At 43.5% G+C, this 19,213-nt stretch overlaps 1 protein-coding gene across 1 annotated transcript in view; it reads right to left on the bottom strand.

Annotated features, from left to right (window-relative positions):
- LRP8 (LDL receptor related protein 8) overlaps window positions 1-19,213 on the bottom strand; it is a 171,621-nt gene that overhangs the window by 21,825 nt on the left and 130,583 nt on the right. Inside the window, exons 4-5 of the mRNA XM_053950707.1 lie at window positions 17,102-17,230; window positions 2,216-2,578 (exon numbers count right to left, since the gene is read on the bottom strand). Coding sequence (XP_053806682.1) covers window positions 2,216-2,578; window positions 17,102-17,230 — 492 coding nt within the window. The remainder of the gene's footprint in view (window positions 1-2,215; window positions 2,579-17,101; window positions 17,231-19,213) is intronic.

The raw sequence follows: 19,213 nt of genomic DNA, 5'->3' as shown, positions 1-19,213 counted from the left end.
CAATGGGGCTTGGAATCCCACTGTTTCCCAATCCATAGGACTGAAGGCAGCAGAATCAGCTCACGTGCTTGTTTCTCCCAGGTAGACAAACTGCACATTGTGTTGGACTGAGACTTTCTGGAAAGAGACCCTCATTGTGCTACATCTCCACTACTCAGAATTCTCTCAAGTCACTTCTGCCACATTTCCCCCTTTCTCCACTGGTTGTCAGCACCGTGCTGTGCTGCAGCGGTGTCCAGCTGTGTCCTGGGAGCTGCCTCTGGAAGCGCTGCTGGCTGAGGCTGCTCTGCAGCTCAGCGAGGCTGGTGGAGCTGCGCTCCTTCGGGCCTCACGGCTCGGCAGTTTGACGTGGCTGGACATGGCTGGTGCCTGTCACACCAAGGAAAGAAGCTGGGGAACAGTGGGCCCTCTGCCTGTGGAAGCTACATGGGCACAGTCCCACTCCTCTCACCCAGCAGAATGTCAAAATAAATGGGGCCTGTAAAAGACTTAACAGTTCAAGTTGAACAGGGATTGAAATTTAAGAGGCATTTCATAAGAAAGCACCATCAGTGAGCTTCTTCACTTGGCAATAAAAGGGAGTTCACCTTTCCCTCTCCTGAGCTGTCCAAATTCAGCCATCCTCTCAGGTTGCTGTCACTGCAGGGAATGCATCCCATGGGACAGACATCAGTTCTGATCAGAACTGTACCAGACACCAGTTCTTCACCTTTGGTTGTAACATGGCCTTTGCCACTGCTCCCTGATTTGGAGGGGACACAGGTACAGGACTGCCTACAGGAGGTCTCAGAGTGAAAACAGGCACCAAACCACCCAGGCTGCCCCAGCCAGCAGTGCCCATCTCCAGCAGCTGTGCTTCTGCATGGCCTTCCTGAAAAAGAGCCAGGAACCAACTTTGTCTCCTGACTCTGTGGTCCCCGTGGTCCTTCAGACCCTGGCAGTACTGCCTGGGTACCTGCTGCCCAAGAGCTCTGTCAGCAACTTTAGCACCTTCTTGGAGATCTAGGAAAAGACAGCCTACCTAATCCACCCCTCCTTGGGAGGGGTTGACAGTCTTGTACCCAGCAGCCAGAGCTGCTCTCTTCCTAACAAACCAGTTTTGGCTTCTTCTAGTCAGCTCCTGCCTCTCTTAAAAGAGTCCTTGGCAATTTTAAAAGCACAGCAGCTCCAGGGTAACCTATGGTTCATCCCTCTGCTCTCCTGCAGTGCAAACAGTGGTGTCTAGGATTTACTACACCCTTCTCTTGTTAAAGAAGCCACTGAATTTACACCTGCTTCTCTGCCTGGAAGGAAGGCTGATCCCCAGCTCCTTGAAGGGCTCTCCCACACTGCTGCTCACCAGCCTGGCCTTGGTGGTGTCATGGGTATGAAAAGATGGTGCTGGCAAAAGTGATACACTTTCTTAGATACCTTGCAAAAATCCCTGGGTTTTCTAGCTGGTTGCTGCCTTCCTCCCCAGAGGTGGCCCAATGTCAGAGCTGCTAAATATAAACAGCTATCTAAATATTTAATTTCAATCTTGTCATTATGAATATTCTAGCAAAACATTTTGCTCTTGTTTTCTTCCCTCTCCTTCCTCAGGTAAGTGACCAGCTTGAACAGTTTAGTGGCTAAAAATGGATGAAATGCTCAAAATACCACACATACCAACACCAACTTGTTAAATGCATGAAGCCAGCTGAAAAGAAATCCATTATTTATTAGCTCTCTGCCTTTATCAAGCCAAGCTCAAAATGCATTTTTCAAACTGGATTCTTCAGAAGTACTTCTCTTGACTGCCTTGTTCAGTATACTCCAACTTCAGAAGCAGAAAATGATTTTTTTTTTCCTGCTGATCATATATTCCCTTTAGCATAGCAGTTTCTAACCTCTGGGCTGTGACCCCACCATGCAGCTGGAGAGCTTTGAACATTTTTCCCACTTTTCACTCCTTGTCTTTCTAGTGAAATAGAACTCTTCTGAGGCATGGAACCATCCAACAGCTCTTACACCTCCTCTATGGATTCTCAAGGAAAAAGCACAAAAGGAGTGTGGAATACACCTGACCCTGCGGGGTTGGGCACCCAGCCATGTTCTGTGGGACACAAGCGCTCCTTGTCTGGCACAGCTGCTGCTCAGACATCAAAGCCTTGCCTTCAAACACCGCCCACGGCAGCCTCATGGCCCTTCCACCCCAGCCCAGAGAGCCCTCGGCCCTGCCCCTGCAGACACTCACGGCAGTCCTGCTCATCAGACTTGTCCTTGCAGTCCTCGTCCCCGTCACACTTCCAGTTGAGGTGGATGCATTCGCCGTTCCCGCACTGGAACTCGTGGGCCGCGCACGTGTTGAGGGCCTTGGCGTTGTAGCCGCACGTCTCCATGGACTCGTCCGACTGATCCTCGCAGTCGGGCTGGTTGTCGCACACCCACAGCTCTGGGATGCACATGCTGTTGTTGCACTGGAACTCGTTGGGGTTGCAGGTCAGAGGGGAGCACTTCCTTTCATCGCTGCCATCCCCGCAGTCATTGTCACCGTCACACACAAAGATGATGGAGATGCACGACTTGTTACTGCACTGGAACTCGTTGGGAGAACAGGCTTGGGAATAAAAACAAACAAGTGAGCTGGGAGGTCTCCAACCCAGCCCTCACCACTGGCCCAGCTTTAGCACATTAGGGATGTCTGAGGGCACAGGCACAAAGGCATTACCGGGGCTGTCCTACCCCAAAACACTTCTCCCAGTGGTTACCACGAGACAAGGAGCTGGTGGGGCCACAGCGCTCCTCAGCTCCTCAGGATGCATCCTCTAGGGACCACAGCAGCCCTGGAGAAGGAGGGGCAGCAGGGCTGTGGGAACTGCGGGTGAGAGAGGTGGGGGCAGCGCTGTCCTGGCACTGAGGAGCAGCCGGGGGAGCCCCGGGCAGGAGCAGCAGCACGGAAGGGAATGGGAAGGTGGCAGGGAGAGGCTGGGGCTGTGCCGGCAGTGCCGGGGCTCCACTTGGCTCCACGCTGACATTACCAGCTTCCTGACTTTCATAAGCACAGAATCAGGTTTCAGGATTTCACAGTATGCCTGGTTTTGGACATATTAAGTGGGATGTGTAGGGTAAATATTTAGTGAGTCGAGCATCAATTTAGCTGCAATCTGCCAGTAAGGCCCTTTACAACACGCTGAATGCCTTCCCTGGAAATCACAACTCAACATTAACATACAAATGAGGCGCTTGTCAGATATAAGCTGAGTGGAGCACTCTCCTCTGCAAGCCTAATGGACAGCTGAACCAGAGATGCCTGCTCAAATTAAACTTTAAGGTACTCCAACAAAGTGCAGTTTGAAGTCACTTGATTCCATCAAGGTGTGGGGGAACCAAAACCATGGAAGAAATTCTCCGTAAGTACTTTGAGGTAGTTACTTATAAAGGAATTCTTCTTCTGTAGTTTCAGCCCTCTACAGGGAAGTTATGGCTTTGATAAATTACAAGTACAATAAATATAAATGCATATAAATTACAATAAGCTTTTTTTTCTTTTTACATTGCACTTGGGAAATTTTTGTCTTCAGAAGCAGAACTACTTATTGCCATATCTGCAGTAAGCTAGTAATCTAGCCCCTACACTAGACCACACCATTTGGATGGTACCAATCACTGCTATGGCAATTGCACCTGGAAAGCAGCAGAATCCCTCTAAAAGACTTGTCATACCCCAGATTTCAGCCAGTGACAGGAACCCAGGGGGATTCTACTGCAATATTATGTCTGGTTTATACCTGGGAATAAAGCAGTCTTTATCCAGCAGTTAGGAACATGCCCACTTGCAAAGATGCCTAATTACATTTTGTCTGGCAAGCTCGCTGGGCTCTGCCTGATAACCTAAGCAGCCTCTCATTTTACATCAGAACATGAATACACACACATACATATATACATACATATATATAAAAGATGTATATATACACACACACCTCTCCCCTCCTGCCCTGTGCTCTGTCCCATTTAGCCCCAGGTTTTCCAGATGTTAGAGCACAGCAATCCACCTAATTAGAAGAGAAAGAGGATTGCCTTCCTTGCTGCAATGCTGCCATGCACTGGCCAGGACCCAGGCTCTCTCCAGCAGGAAGAAATGTTAAAGAGAATCTCAGCTGCCCCACTTGACACCAATCACAGAACGCAACAGAGCGAGGCACCAAAGGAGCTGCTCGGCTCCTTCTGCACTTGGTACAGGATTTTAGATACCGAGATGCCCTCAACAGGCACCTGTCCCTTGGGACAGCCACAGTTTCTCCTCTCTGAACAGAAGGAACTAATACTAGGAGGTAAATCCTTCTCATAAGGACATGAAATACAAGCACAGTCTGGTGGAGAAGCATCTAAAAACTTTCCTCTCTTTCATGGCAAACTTGAGACCATTAAAATGCTCTATCACCCAAATTCTGCTCTTTATCTCCATTCAGAAGATTTCTCTATCCTTACCCCATAACTAGAAATCATCTGTTAACCCTGCTGATGAGTACACAGCTATATAACTTAACATGGAACTGCATATGGAACATTCCTCCATAAAGTGGAAATTCAAGGTAACAGTTAGAATCTTACCGATCTATTTTAAAATGATAGTGGGAAAACAGGAATATTTCTATGGCTATGTACAGCTTCTGTAACAGGTAAAGGCTGAGAAGAAGAAATTGCTTTTCTGGCATTATTTTGATGAATCTCAGAAATAGCAAAATCTTGCATAGTTCTTTGATCCTTAATGTTTGGGCAAGATTGTAATAATTTGCACATTCTAAATGTGCATGAATTTCCTTTCCACCAACTGTAATGAGCCCCTCTTTTTCCTGTCGTTGTTTTCCTGGTCCACCCCTCCTCCTGTTTGTACATATTTCCCTTCAGAAATCTGCTGCATTGGCAAATTAGCGACTGATAAACACAGGAGTGGGATACAGACAATAGAAGTTTGCACAAAAGCTCCTCTGCACCTACAAATCCCAGTACAGATATAAAATTACTGATAATCACAGCCGGAAAGTAGAAGCAGTTCAGCTTTTGTAACCTCTCATGAGGACTTTCTCAGTGAAGCCTAAGAATTGCTAGCTAGAAAATTGCACGGTCATGATTATTTTATTTCTTTTTAAAAATTAAGTCCAGTGTGATGCCAGCACCAAAGACTGCAAGTCCTCTCTCCACGAACAAGCACAGCAGGTTGGCTGTTGGAAACTCCCCCCTCCACCCCCACAGTACTTAGAGGGGGATTAAGCAGTTCCTTCTGGGTCACACCTGCCTCCAGCAGAGAGCTCCATCCACCCCTCCCGTGCTCTGCTGCTGCCATGGCAGGGCAGATAAGAGTCCCAAAACCCCTCACCGTTCACTCATCCTCCCCGACAGACAGCTGAGATCGCAGGGCAGGGCAGGGTCAGGCCGGGGCTGCAGCTGCCAGCCCCGGGGAGCAGAGCTGTGCCCGGGCAGAGCTGCCGGCTCCTGCGGCACCGCCTGGCACCAAGAGCCCAATCTATAAACACCCCAATTATCTTAGCCAGCACCTGGAGAGATGGGCATGGGGCAGGAAAGCCCCAGGGACAGTTTACTTCACATCCCCTTCCATCAATCTGTCAGGGTACCTCGCAGTCCCATCGCTACGGTATTTCATTGCATCCAGAGCATTTCAGTAGAAAATGTGCCAATAGTAATTAAATGATCACTGGGGTATTTTTTGACTTGAGCAATTTGTTTGCATTCTCCAAATTTGCTGCCTATCCTATTGTAAGCTGATTCACTTAAGACCAAGGAATCAAATAATAATTTGGTTTCTTTAGCATGGAAGAAATTAATAAATCTTTTACTCTTAAGGTTCAAAGCCTACTTCAAACATGAGTGATCCCAATAGAAATCTTGGCAGTGTTTGTAAAGATGTGTTTAACCAACAGTCTTCAAAGCATAACTGTAACACCAGTTTACTGTAGAACACTGTAATGTTAAAAGGTTCTTCACAGTTTCAGCAGTAAAATATCACACATAAGTGATTATGTAGATGTGATTTTGCCTATATCCAAAATATACCAGAGGTATTCTGCATTAATTCTTGCCCTGTGCTATGTGCCAATCTGTAGAGCACAACTGTCTCAGTTTTTGCCTCACAGCCTGCAGCTGTACTCTTGTCACTTCTCTTGAGGAGAGTAGAGCAGAAGCAGCCTTGGGATAGAGGAAGTTAAAAATAATAAAATAACAGAAGATCAGAGAGATTGTAGTTGTGGAGTTAGTGTTTCAGTGCTGGCTGGTTCTCTTTTGCCCAGAGCCAGGATTTAACCAGAGGCTTTAGTGAGAGTCTGGTGCAGCAGGGACACTCTTAGCTCAGGCACGGCACCAAAAAATTCAGATAATTCTGCTAGATGCTTTTTAAGTGCTTTTAGAAAAAAGTAGAATGCTCTCAAGATGTAGAATTCTCTAAAAATACAGGGTGCTCATTAAAAGCTGTCATTTCAAAAAGATATATATTTGTACATAACATTTCTACAGTGGACAACTCTACCAAGCATGGATCCTCAAATCTAGATAAAATTGAAAAAACGAGATAAATGGTATGTCCATCATTACCAGGAGCCTATGTACAATGGACTGTGACTGCTGTCATTGCTAATCTCTAATTAAAGATTTTATAGCTTTTCAGTAAGACTCAGGTATTTAATTCATCTCTTCTCCAAAAGAGCCATTTCCACTTGAAATTACATGAATGGCTTAAATAATGATAATTATTTGGTAAAATTTGTGGTAAAGTGGATAGCAGCAATTATCCACTGATGCTGAAGACAAGAAGATAAGATGAATTATTACACTGTATTTTTCTGACACTGTCCCCAAAGCAACTTAAAGACATGTGTCTGAAAATTTATGTTTGTTTAAATCTGATAATGGATCTTCTAAAGCAGGCAAAGGATGATTTGTGCATACCAACATTTGCATCAGCGAGAGAGAGATCTGCTGCTGATTCACGGCTGCTTCAACACTGGCAGGGGAGGCTGCTGGACTTGAGAAACTCTCCCAAGCTCTGAGATTTAGGATTTGAGTTCTGCAGGGCTGAGGGGTGGAATTCCTGAGCTCCATCTGCCCAGGTTTTCTGCCCCAAGTGCAAGCCCAGCTCCCCCAGCCCACAAGAACCAATCTCTGAGCTGGGCCATGGATAAGGAGGTCACAGTGCAGACAGGGTAGATGATATTGGAACTCCCAGTTACCAGCACTGTCAGCATGTTAGTTTTGCTTAACTAGTATTTATTTTCAGGTCTAAATTATTTATTTTGCCTGCAGTCAATTGCTTACCAAATAGCTGAATATTTCATACAGATCTTCTGTCAAATGCCAGTCTTTAAAGCAGGGATTTGTGCCTGGAAGGACAAGTTTTCCATGGAAAGCTGCCCTCCAGGAAGGACAGCAAAAGAGATGGAGGTAAATGAAGATGACCTTGAAGCTCATTGCTCTGAAAAAATGACAGGCCTCCCATGGAGGGAATAATGCAGCGGAATTGCAGCCTCACTCCCACCAGTGGTTGTTGCTATGGTGATTGATACCAAAAAGCCCATCTAGATGGAGGCTGCAGCAGGAATAGTAATTCCTGATATTGTTCAAGTCACTAATGGAGCTAAGGAGCCATCTCACGCACTCCTGCAAATTAATATTTGCATGTGGTGGCTGCCTTTGTCACACGCTGCCCTCAAACACAAATCAGTCATTTTCCCATTCTCTGCAGCAGTATTTGCATAGTATTAGTTAATTATAACCCAGCAACCAGATGCCAAAGCCCCTGCTGACAAATAATAGTTGGTTCAAAAATGTATTTGGTGATTTAGAATGTATTTCCTGAGATTCATATATTTATTCCAAGTGGTTTAATTATCTGGAAATACAATTAATTACGACTCCCAATTTACAGAGAGAAGCAGTTTATGTACAAAGCATGCACACTCTGCACTCTGTCTTTAATTTTATGTATGTGCAATAAGGTTGCAACTCCTACTTGCCGTCTCCTCACTTTCCCTTCAAATCAGGAAAGGGTTAGGAAGTTTATCAGATGCTCTTCTGGCTAAATGACTGAAAATGACCTCAAAATATGAACAAGTGAATCCAGTGTAGAGGGTTTAAGGGTAAAATAAAGCAGCTTGAAAGACAAAAATGGATGGTCCAAATACCAAAGGTTAATGCTCTCCTGCTTTTGTGACCATCCAAGACACCCCACAGGGATCTCATGAGGATAAAGACATTATTATTACTCTTTTATATTCTGACTGGAATATAATCAGCTGAGTCAGATGGTACTAGCCAAAATTTAACTGGAAAACAAATGTGCTGTGAAGTGTCTAGTGAGTTTTTTTCCTGACTTTGAAAATTGGAGCCTGTACAGGACAAGCTTACTCCTATTCCCTTAGACATGACTTGCTTATTAAAATGGCAATTTTACAAATTATACTATATTGGCAAATCCCTCAGAAACATCTGATAATAGCCATTAAACTAACATCTGCCCTAATATTATCACACAAAATTCTGTATTTCTGAGGAATACATGAACGTTCAGCAAGCAGAACAGGGCATTCCTGAGCAGGGCTTCATCCTGGGACAGTGCACACAAACCCCACATTACTGCACACACAGACCTCTTGGATTCAGCAGGACTCCCTGTGGTTATGAATTTTCTGAACATGGTTTCTGTGCACGGACTTTTCTGCACAACCACCATTTAATTTTGCCACTGTGGAGTTTAAATCACAGACATTTTGCCAGGAAAAGCCAATCTATGGATGTCACCTTCCACCCACTGGGCAGATTCCCACTCCCTGCTCATCTGCTGACACAGAGACACGACCTGCCTGTTTTCATTATGACCAGCTCAGGAAAGACTTCATGAGAATCCTAAAAGCTACACTCCAATCGCATTGGCAAATGACAGCACAACTGAGTTTATTCTTAGGAAATATGGGAAAGGCAAGGAACCCCAGCCCATGGTTCCACAGCCATGTCACTGGCTGCCACTTGCTCCTTACCCATTCCTAAGCACAGGGATAGTTTCAGTTTAACCAGTGGGAAAGCTGAGCCATTTCCCCAGAATCAGTCAAGTCATTTATAAGCTGCTGCCATAACCAAGCAGGGAATCCTGGAGCTTGCTGATTCACAGGTTTGAACTCACCTGAGCAGTGAGGGACAAAGCAGAACTCTTATTGCTAACAGTGAGGTCAGTGCCCATAAAATTTCCATTTCCACTAATTTACTTTGCTTGATGGGAACTGTTTGTAAGAGGAGATATTGCTTATTGCAGTTTGCTTCACTGTTAAACATTTGCTGCATTTGGAACATGCACTATTAACTCTTCTGGAGCACAGACAAAACAAGGCAAGGCTGAGAGCTTTGCCTTCTCAACTCCCCAGTTTACCCAACCATGTCTCACATTTCTCTAGGAACAGTGATCCAAAGTGAGCTTGAATGTAGGTTCAATAACAATTAAAAGATGCTTCTGAAATAAAATGGTTTGCAAGAGAACTGATCTGAAGGGAGAAGCACCTGAAAAAAGAAGCACTGAGGATGCAACAAGGCAATTGGCAGAATTTGGTGTAGCCCCATTCAAGGCTATGAAAATAAGCACATCCTACAATGACCAAGTCCATAAACACAAGGCCCCTGTGGTGATTTTGGGAGGGGGAGAGACTGACAGACTGCTCAGGAAACAACCAGCCCCTGACTGTTTTCAGTTATGTGATAATTAGGGGGCACAGCTAGTACGTGATGTAGGCAATGTACCTATGTACCCACAATTCCAGCAAAGAATGGCAATCATTTCTCAAAAAACAGGATTAGATTTTCTACTCAAAGGGAAAATTTAATCACTGAGTGACACTGCCTGCAATTAAACCTGTAAGGGTCGTGTGCTGACTGTGCTCACATTAACAGCAATGAGATTTCCATGGCAGTAGGATTTGCCTTGCAGTTTCCATGATTTGGGAATAGAAAGCAGCACTTTCCTGGATTTGGGCTGAGATGAAGACTCACACTCAACATGAGCAATTATTTTAAAGTTATTGGAACAAAGAAAGGTAATGAAGTGGTGTTTATTGTGAACTAAACCTTTCTCATTACATTTTATCTAATGAACAAATTTCTTTGCAATGTAAAAGCAAAGTTAATCCAACCCTTATATCATCCTCTACAAAAAGAGTATTTCAGCCACTAAGATGACTTTCAGATTAGTTTTATCTGTTAATATGACTCATAAACCAACTTCTTTTTTTTTCCCTTTTGCATCAAACATGACATGGTCCTCTCCTGCGTAGGACTGTGCTGAGTTCAGGCTACTGATTTTGATTTAGCCTTCAGATCATATGCTCAGGAAGCAGAACTGTTAATTAGTGTAACACATATGTACTGGTGGCCACTGCAGGATGCAACTCCTACCCACATATCTGCCATCACAGCATCATCATTGGCAAGATTTCCCTGAATAAAACTAAACAGATTCTTGCTTTTTGGATGAAAAAGCTCAAAATTATAGCTGCATTTTATGAAGAAAGCACTTCAGGGACATGAAATACTGTTGTATTTGGCAATAAGAGATGTAATTTCTTGACTGTTTCAACTCTAGGAGCTCTAACTGTTGAAAGACAGACTACCCAAAAGATAAACATAATTACAGGCCAATTCTTGCTCCTCTGCCACTATGATGTGAGATTGGACAGAAGAATCAGAGCCAATGTCTCCAGCTAAAGTGCAGAAAGAGCAGCAGGACAAAGCTTGTGTGGGTGTGCACAGGTATCCTGCAGTCTGGCACTATTAAGCTTTAGTTTTAATTATCCACAAATCTTTGTATAAAAGCAGCTGTTTCACAGCCTTCTTCCAGACCCCTGTGAACAATGATCCTTTGGGGTGTGAAGGATTTGTCTGTGTGGGGGTGTGAGTGTGCTCGTGCATCCCCCTTTTTCCCCCCACACTCCTTCAGAGCAACGCTGCAGAAGTACCACTGCTGCATTGTCTTGTTTTCAGACTGTGTTTTCATCTACTCTGCTTTAGAGAATAAATTATTCATGGAACACTGATAGGGACAATTTCTCTGTGAGGAGGATCAGCACAGGGCCACCCCCAAAGCCCCACTCAGTGCTGGAAGCTCCGTTTGCAGATGTGCCACATGTCTTCCTTTATAAACCTCAGCTCAAGAGCCAGCAGCAGGAAGGCAAAGCCATTGTGCCCTCATCCTCTGCAGGTAGAGCCCTGGCACAGCTTGGGCCATGGCTTTAGGGTTTAATTCTGGATTTACACAATGACTGTCTTACCTCTAACCTAAGTTCACATACTGTTTAATTACAATGAGCATCCAATATATTAAAAATGCAGCTACCTTCACTTTTCCTGTCAGCATGCAATTAAAAGTAACTCCCAATCTCTTCTCCTTCTCGCCATTTTGTTCTGAAGGAACTCAGGACAAATATGATTACAGGCTGAAATTTTTCCTAAATAACAATGGGGATTTTTCTGCAAATTACTACTGCTTTTGAAGGAGCTCTAATACTTTAAGCAGTGATAAAGTGGCAGCTGTACATGTTTAATTTCTGAGAGCCACGGCATAATGCACAAGCATTAATCCCTCCAGCTGTCCAGTAATTAAACATCATGTAAAGCCCAGAGGATATCATTGCTGTGCTACCTTATCTTATTTATGAAGGACTTGCATTTGTTAAATCTAGCAATTCTTTTCTTCCTTCTTGAAAATAATTGTAAATTCTTCCACCATGGCAAGTGCACTGAAGCTACAGCTACCCTCTATAAAATGCCAGGAATTTCAGACCAGCCATGTTTCTTCTCATCACACACTAAAATAATGAATAATGACAGTGCATAAATATTTCTTTTACAGGTGTGACTGTGGTGCTATGGATTTTAACCCTGTTAAAATTGGTGGGTTTCTCAGGGAGAATGCATGGCAAAATCTGATCCTTTGGGTTTGATGTCCCTCGGAGCTGACTGAGGGGCAGCACATAATGAATGTTAATTCATTAACAGGCAGTGAACAGAACTAACTTTGACAAAAGCACACATTAATCAAACCACAATGAAAGATAAAATCAGTGCCACATTATCACCAAGTTAGAAGGTCTCAGTAGGAGAGGGGCTCAGAGGAGATCTGCAATGGACTGGATCAGTGTAGTCAAATCCCAGTGGGGAGCACTGGAGTGTGACTCTTGCAAAATACAGGTACCTTCTACTGCACAAAAAAGAAAACAGTGCTGGGACAACATGATGCTCTTTATAGTTACAAGACAATGATAAAAGATGACAAAACAATTTAACTGTCAATAGAAAGGTCACTTCATGTGAGCGTAGGTGCAGGAGCAGACTGAGGGAAGGTGACTTTAAATCAGCTTTGCAATTTCCCTCCCTCAGCTGGTTCATCACCAGGTGGATCTGCTGGAGGGGATGAACAGCTTTAGCCTGCTTTAAACTCTGCCTTCAGCCAATGGTTCTCAGCTGACCTGAGGGCTGTTAACCAGGGCACTGGCAAGAGCTGACTCAAAGTTTTCTGCACTTGGACCTTCCAAGAAAAGGATGTCTCACTTGGAGGGGCTGCTGCTTTTTTGGAAAGTAACACATGAGCCTGGAGCTGTGCCAGAAAAGTGGGAAGTTCACCACCTGTAAATGATCTACATACATGGCAAAGCCTGGGAGCTGCCATGGCAAGGACACATGGTTACAGCTGAGCACACCTGTGCTTACTATGGTTTCCCTTACAAATTTAAAAAAACCTTTATCCAGCTTGTTCACTTTTAATCTGGCATATCATCATATCATAAGGCTGAAAATGTAGAACTAATTCTGAGATACATGGTCAGCAATGAAAAGCCTGAAGACCAAGGTCCAAAAGAGGATACTCTGGGTGACAAGGCTGTCACTGGCATGAGGCTCCTGCAGGAATTCCTGGCTCTCACCTCAGCCAACTGCACAAGGTTAGTGTGAGTATGTCCATTGCCTGCAAAAGTTCCCCATGATCACTGTCTCTGTGCTACAGTTCAGCAGAATAAACCACAGATAAATAGCTTATTCTGCTGTCAATATATCAATGAATTCATCATTTCACTGCATCCAACTGTTGGGAAAGGGGACAATGGTGCACTTCCAAGTCCGCATCTCCAAGACACAATTTCCATATTGAGGGCAAGCAGTGGTTCAGGTGAGAACCAGTGACACAGCCAGAAGAGATGGGGCCAGAGCCTTGTTCTCTGTGAGCATCCCAGAGTCCTCTCAGGAGGGACATGTGTGCACTAAAGGGGTTCAGTGCCATTTCAGCTGGTACAGGATGGCAGCTCCTCTCTTCCAAAGCCACTCTCAAGTGCTCTCTGCATCCCTGAGCAGCTGACAAAACACTGCTTACTGTCTCAGCAGAGATTTTACAAGTTCTGCAGTAGTTAGCCAAGTCCAGACGGACCCTGAGTTGTGTTGCTTTAATTACAGCCTCTCCTATTTAATTTCTTTTTTAGTCTCAGTAAACTCAGTCCTAAGCTTGTCCAATCCATTGTGACAAAGGTTGGGTGCACTGGGAGCAGAAAACCTTCACCAGGGAAATAAGGAGGCTGCCAGCACCTCCAAGCCAGCAAATTCAAGACTGCTGACCCTGACCTATGACTACAACACACCTGGTATTGTGAAGACTCAAATTACTTCTGCTCTAAAAACTGAAAAATAAGATTTTTCTTTTTATATAGTCTTATTTTAAAAAAGGCAGATATTTGCATTTTCAAAAACTGTTTGTGCACTGGAAGTCAGTAGTGTTCTTAAAGCCTGTCTATTGGAAGTCAATTATTTAGACGGGCACTTAACTACCTATGTGCAAGGATTAACACCTGCAATTAACTCCCAGTGCAACTACAGCCTGTGCAGACACAAATCTGGATCCCTGATCACTGCTGCTTTATCCATTGCAGGTGAAAGAATTTCAGTTTGCATTGCTTCTTTGACAAGTTCTTCCACAGGGTGAAAACCACACCATTGTCTCCTCGTTCATTTTCTCTACTTTTGTCCCCAGGTCTCTGAACAGCTGCTTTGTCCCCCCAGCTGGCTGTGCCAGTGTCTGCACTAGGTACATTTCACATGGGTTCAAAAAGCAATTATATCATTCTGAGAGGAAAAATCCAGCCAGAATGACAAGGTTCAGAGCAGTAGCTGGAAAGGAAACTGCTGGAGGAGGAAGAACCATAATACACCTACACTGTTCCTACAGTTTTGGATGATTGTGTATCATAATAATTACTGTCCTCTCCTGCAGAAGAGCCTCCCTTAACTTGGGCTGTGAACATTCTGACACAGGGAGAGGTTCTTGCACAGCCTCAGCACAACCAAGCTTTGCTCCTGGATACCAGCACAATCTTGTTACTGGTACAAACTACCAATGCAGAAATGCAGGCATAAATAAGGCTCATAAACTCTATATTAAATCCCCTTGAAGAATTATAAATCCAAGAGCTAGTTATTCCTATAAAAAAGCAAGAGTATACACAGTTAAAATATTTTTGAAGTGTCACATGAGGTTGCAGTAATAGCTTTATTAACATGGATTTGGAAAGAGCTTAGGGGTTTTTCTTCTGGATGCCCTCACTCACACCATCTTCAAGTCATCATCCACTTGTTTATTGCACATGCAGGCTCTCACCACAGAAATTATTCTGAGCACAAATAAATCCCCTTCCAAACATTTATCCAACAAGATGTGTTATTTATAGACAAGCTGGTCAGCCCTGTGAGGAGTGCAGCCTCTGTGACAGGGTGCTGTGCTCCAAGGGGCTGCTGGTGACAGGCAGTGCTGAAGCTTCTTATAAAATGAGAATAAAAACCTGAGTGCAGAGATTAAATTAACAAAACAAAGAGAAGAAGGGGTCTGAAGTGGTCAGGATACTGTGTGCTGCTGAGATAAGAGGAAACAGAGAAAGGAGGATTCTAACCAGAGAAGAAATGGGAATGTTAACAGAGTATCAGTGGATAGGCTTAGTGAGGTTTATCAGATTTGGATAAGGGAGAGGATAGCTGTCAATCCTCCACAAGCTCACACAATTGTTCTCATCCATGAGGAAAAGACCTTCTTTTGACAGACAACCTCCCTGAAAGTGCTCCCACTACAGCCATTCAGCAGTGCCTCCTGCTTCCCTCTCAAAGCGAGTTTTGACCTCTGAAAGATGCTGAGTTGAGATCTTAGGACTTAGAAAGCTTTTGATGTTTGCACCCACCCAGGATGCTCCAAGTTTACCTGTCAATGCCTTTTCCCCTGGTCCTCATGCCAGAGAACAGCCCATCCCACAGCCAGACTCAGCAGAGATTTCCAGTGTATGGGGACAACGCTCAGTCATTAGACATTGGTTGAAAGCTACTAATTCATTTCTCACCAGTTACCCAGCAAGCATCAAAATGTGATAATTTGTCCTTGGATTAATTTTTTTTAAAGGTTTTTAAGAACCTGCACATGCACTAAAACTGGAAGCTAAGTAAGAGTAGAGATGCTGAAACATCCAGAGCAGAAACACTCAGCTATTTCCAAATCCATTAATAGCATCATTATGCTGAAATTATGTGGCATTCAGAACATATTGACATTCATTTTGGGGGTTACCTAACACTTTGAAAAAAAAGTTCAAAGCAATTTCAAGTAGATTTTTATTAAAACTAAAAGACTCAGTGAGACCATTCCCACTGGTGTGAGCAGCAGCATTAAATCAGGGGAGGCAGCCACCAGTGTGGTGGTTCTAATTTAAAAGTGGTTCTAATTTCACTAACTCATATCAGGAAAATAGCAGTTACAATTATCTTCTGAATTTGTCTCTAATTCAAGCCTCCCATTCAAAGAAAATAAAATGTACTAATGTGTTAAAGAGAAAACACTTAAAGAGTTTCACATGGAAAACCAATACAAGGAAAAAGAAAAAAAGGACTAAGAAAAAATACTTTTACAAAGAGAGCTAAATAGTGGAACAAGTTGCTCACAAAGTAAAAAGGTTTGATAATATTTTGTTTGATAAAGCTGAGTGCAAAGAAATAAATTTGTCCACAGCACTCCACTCAGAGCCACAAAATGTAAATATGTAAAACATATTTCCTTATACAGCTTCAAAGAAAATACATAATGTGGATTATGAACTGGGCAGGAATTAGAGCCCCAAATCCAGTTTTCAAATGAAGAAACTTCAATTTGTGCTTGAATGTAACCATTCAACTCTTTCACCAGCAACCTGGAAGTAAAAGTAACATTGCTGATACCGCATGCAACACTAGAAATATTGAGGGATGGGTGAATACACAGAACTTAGTGAGCTTCTTAAAAGCTTGGGATCATTTGCACACAAAAAATTTAATAAAAACAGTATTAGAAATTAGAAAGGTGATTTTACTTCTGGACAGACTGGCAAGACTGATACTCCCTAAATTCTGGTGGTCTGTGTAAAAACAAAGTTGGAAAAACAAATGGAATACCAAAAGGAGCCACAAGAATGAGTCAAGCATTCATTCAAAAGAGAATATTTGACATCAAGAAGCATAAAGAACTAATAATTTGGTCTACCAAAAAGGCAGCCTGAGAAATGGTTTGATCACACAGTGCAGGAGTTTTCACAGACTGAAAACACTGTTAAAGGGCTCTTTCATTCAGCACAGAAAGGCCTAATAAAAGGCAATGGCCATTTAGGGACTGAATTTAAAGCAGTTATGGGTACAGAGTACATCATTCTCTCTCTGTCCAGTGAAACCAACAAGCCATCAATGTCCAGGCCTATCTATTCTGCCCCAGCAGAAGGCAGCCTGAGTCTGTCCCCAGTCTGCACGGGATATAGCAGGAACCTGCTGAGCTACCACAGAGGAAGGTTTGAACCCTATTTAAGTCCTTTCCATATCACCTGAGTGTTAACCCTAATAATAATAATTAATTCTTCATGGAGTTCATGCATTCTCCAGCCAGCCCCAGCTGGAGAATCCTTCTTTCCTCTCTGGTTCTAGAAGTCACCACTTAGCGCTGCAAAGCAGAGTAAGTTTGTTGGCAGGAAAATCATCCATGCAATTTGTAAGTCACTCCAGGACTTTTGTAGTCCTACATGGATATGTTGTATCTGTATTAACTCACCAGGAGTGCAACCAGCCTCATCAATTCCACTTTCACAATCCTTCTGCCCATCACATCTCCAGGACAACGGGATGCACTTGTTGCTTAAGTCTCCACAGCTAATTTTTTCAGATGGACACACTTGTTTGGCTGGAAGAAAAAAAACCAAACAAATAAATAAACAGAAGTTAAACATATTTCTAAACATTTCTAACATTGTTTATGCTGTTAAAGTTACTTTGACTTTGAATGGCTCAATCCTGAGACATACTGGAATGAAATCCCAAATCAACCTGCTGCCTCTTCCATCAGGCTGCCCTGGGAACAAGGCCCTTCCTGTCCCTCTCAGCCAAAAGGAACTGAGAAAGTTGCTCCAACAGGGATTCCAGCTGAGGACTTGGGGCTGGGTGTTAGGGAGCTCAGTTCAGCACCAGGCTCTGCCTCCCTGCCCAACACACTGAGCTGGAGGTGCTCAGTCACTGCCCTGCACACAGCACAGCAGCTCTGCACACACCACCTCCAGCTGAGCCAGGAGAAGCCAATGCCCTCATTTTAGTACAACGCTGTACATCTAGGTTTGGCAAGGCAATTTCCAAACATAATGATCTGGGCAGACTGTGGTCAGGAAAGCCAAGGAAAAATCAGCAAGGACAAGCAGGAACTTGCAGATATTTAACAAATTGAGCTTAACTGCGTAAATTGAAGGCAACTGTGATGTCAGACATGGAGACATAGGAGGACCTGCAGAAGCAAAAACCTCAGTATAGGCAAGAAGACAACTATGAAAAAGAATCTGCCAGATTTATCTGGAACCAAGTAAGCTGTGAAGCTCATTCTCTCATAACTAGTTTGCATTGCTAAAATTCCCATTTTTTTCTTTCCTTCATACTAGTGTAAAGAGCAACAGATCTACATTTATTGTGACAAGGCTGCTGAAATGCAAAATGTTCCACAATTTAAACAATTGTTTAGCATTCTGGAATCATCATCCAGTTTGGCAGGATTTGCTTATTAAACACACCAATATCTCTCTTCAAAAAATTACTTGTATTCAAATATTTCTTCCATTGGTATTAATGATAATAATGTTGTGTATGGCTGCAGGTCCACTGAGCAGGTGGGAACTTAAATTCTAAATTAAAACCTTCACATTACCCTGCCCTGGTAAAGGTATTTACACAAAGTCTATCAGCTTCCTAAGTGCTGAGAGAGAGGATGAAATTTATACCTCCCCTTCCACCTACACAAGGAGGCTGTGAAAGGGCATCCTACAGCCCCAAAGCATCAATCAGCCACTTGGAGAGCAGTGCCATTTAATCCCTGCATTTCTCTGTCTTAGCACCCTGAAGTGTTGTAAGAAGCAGTTTTGAGAAGCTGTGGGCAACCAATACATCAAGAAAAATTAGGTCCTGCCACAGACAGACAGTTCATAACAGATGTAATGAAGTTTTATAACCCTATGGCATGACAGCATTTCTGTTGAAATTTGCTTGCTGCATACCTAAATAACATTTATGAATGTTGCACGATTACACGGGGGAGGAAAAAAAGGATCCTTATTTAGGCTTTGGGATTATTTTTCCAGCAAATTAGTAAAAAAAAACATTGGAAAGGCTCCCCAGCAAGACCCCACCAGGATCAGTGTATCTGCCAACTCAGGCCAGGTCCTGTGCCCCCTCTAAGCTGCAGGTTTTGTACTGCCCAGCTACATTAAGGTTTGGATTGGACTCGCATACTGGGCAAACTGGGATACCAAAATGTCACAGAGACATTTATTAATCAGGTTATTGGTCCACATCCCCCAAAAATTGTTCTAGTTCTTCTTGCTCTGGCAATAGTGAGGGAAAGGAGAATTTGTTTCGATGCCAAGTGGGACCAGGTCTTCCATCCTCACTGTAAATCTCCATTGAGAACCAAGTGAGTCAAGACAGGTAAGAACATGTTCCACACCCCTGATTTTGAGGAAGGTGAAATATAATCATAAAATGGTATCATCACACAGTGGGATCATTAACCAGCAAAAAGGTTACTTATTGGTCACAGTTTAAAGCACAGGAATTACTTTTGCTTGGCTGCTGTGGGCAGATGCTTAATAGTTTTGGGAAGCTGAAAGGTTTGGAAAGGTATGAATAG

This window comes from Vidua chalybeata, chromosome 9 (genome assembly GCF_026979565.1).
Source record: "Vidua chalybeata isolate OUT-0048 chromosome 9, bVidCha1 merged haplotype, whole genome shotgun sequence".
NCBI classification, from domain to species: Eukaryota; Metazoa; Chordata; class Aves; order Passeriformes; family Viduidae; genus Vidua; species Vidua chalybeata.
Note: the sequence above shows the minus strand (reverse complement) of the source record. Positions and strands in the feature narration are given on the sequence as shown.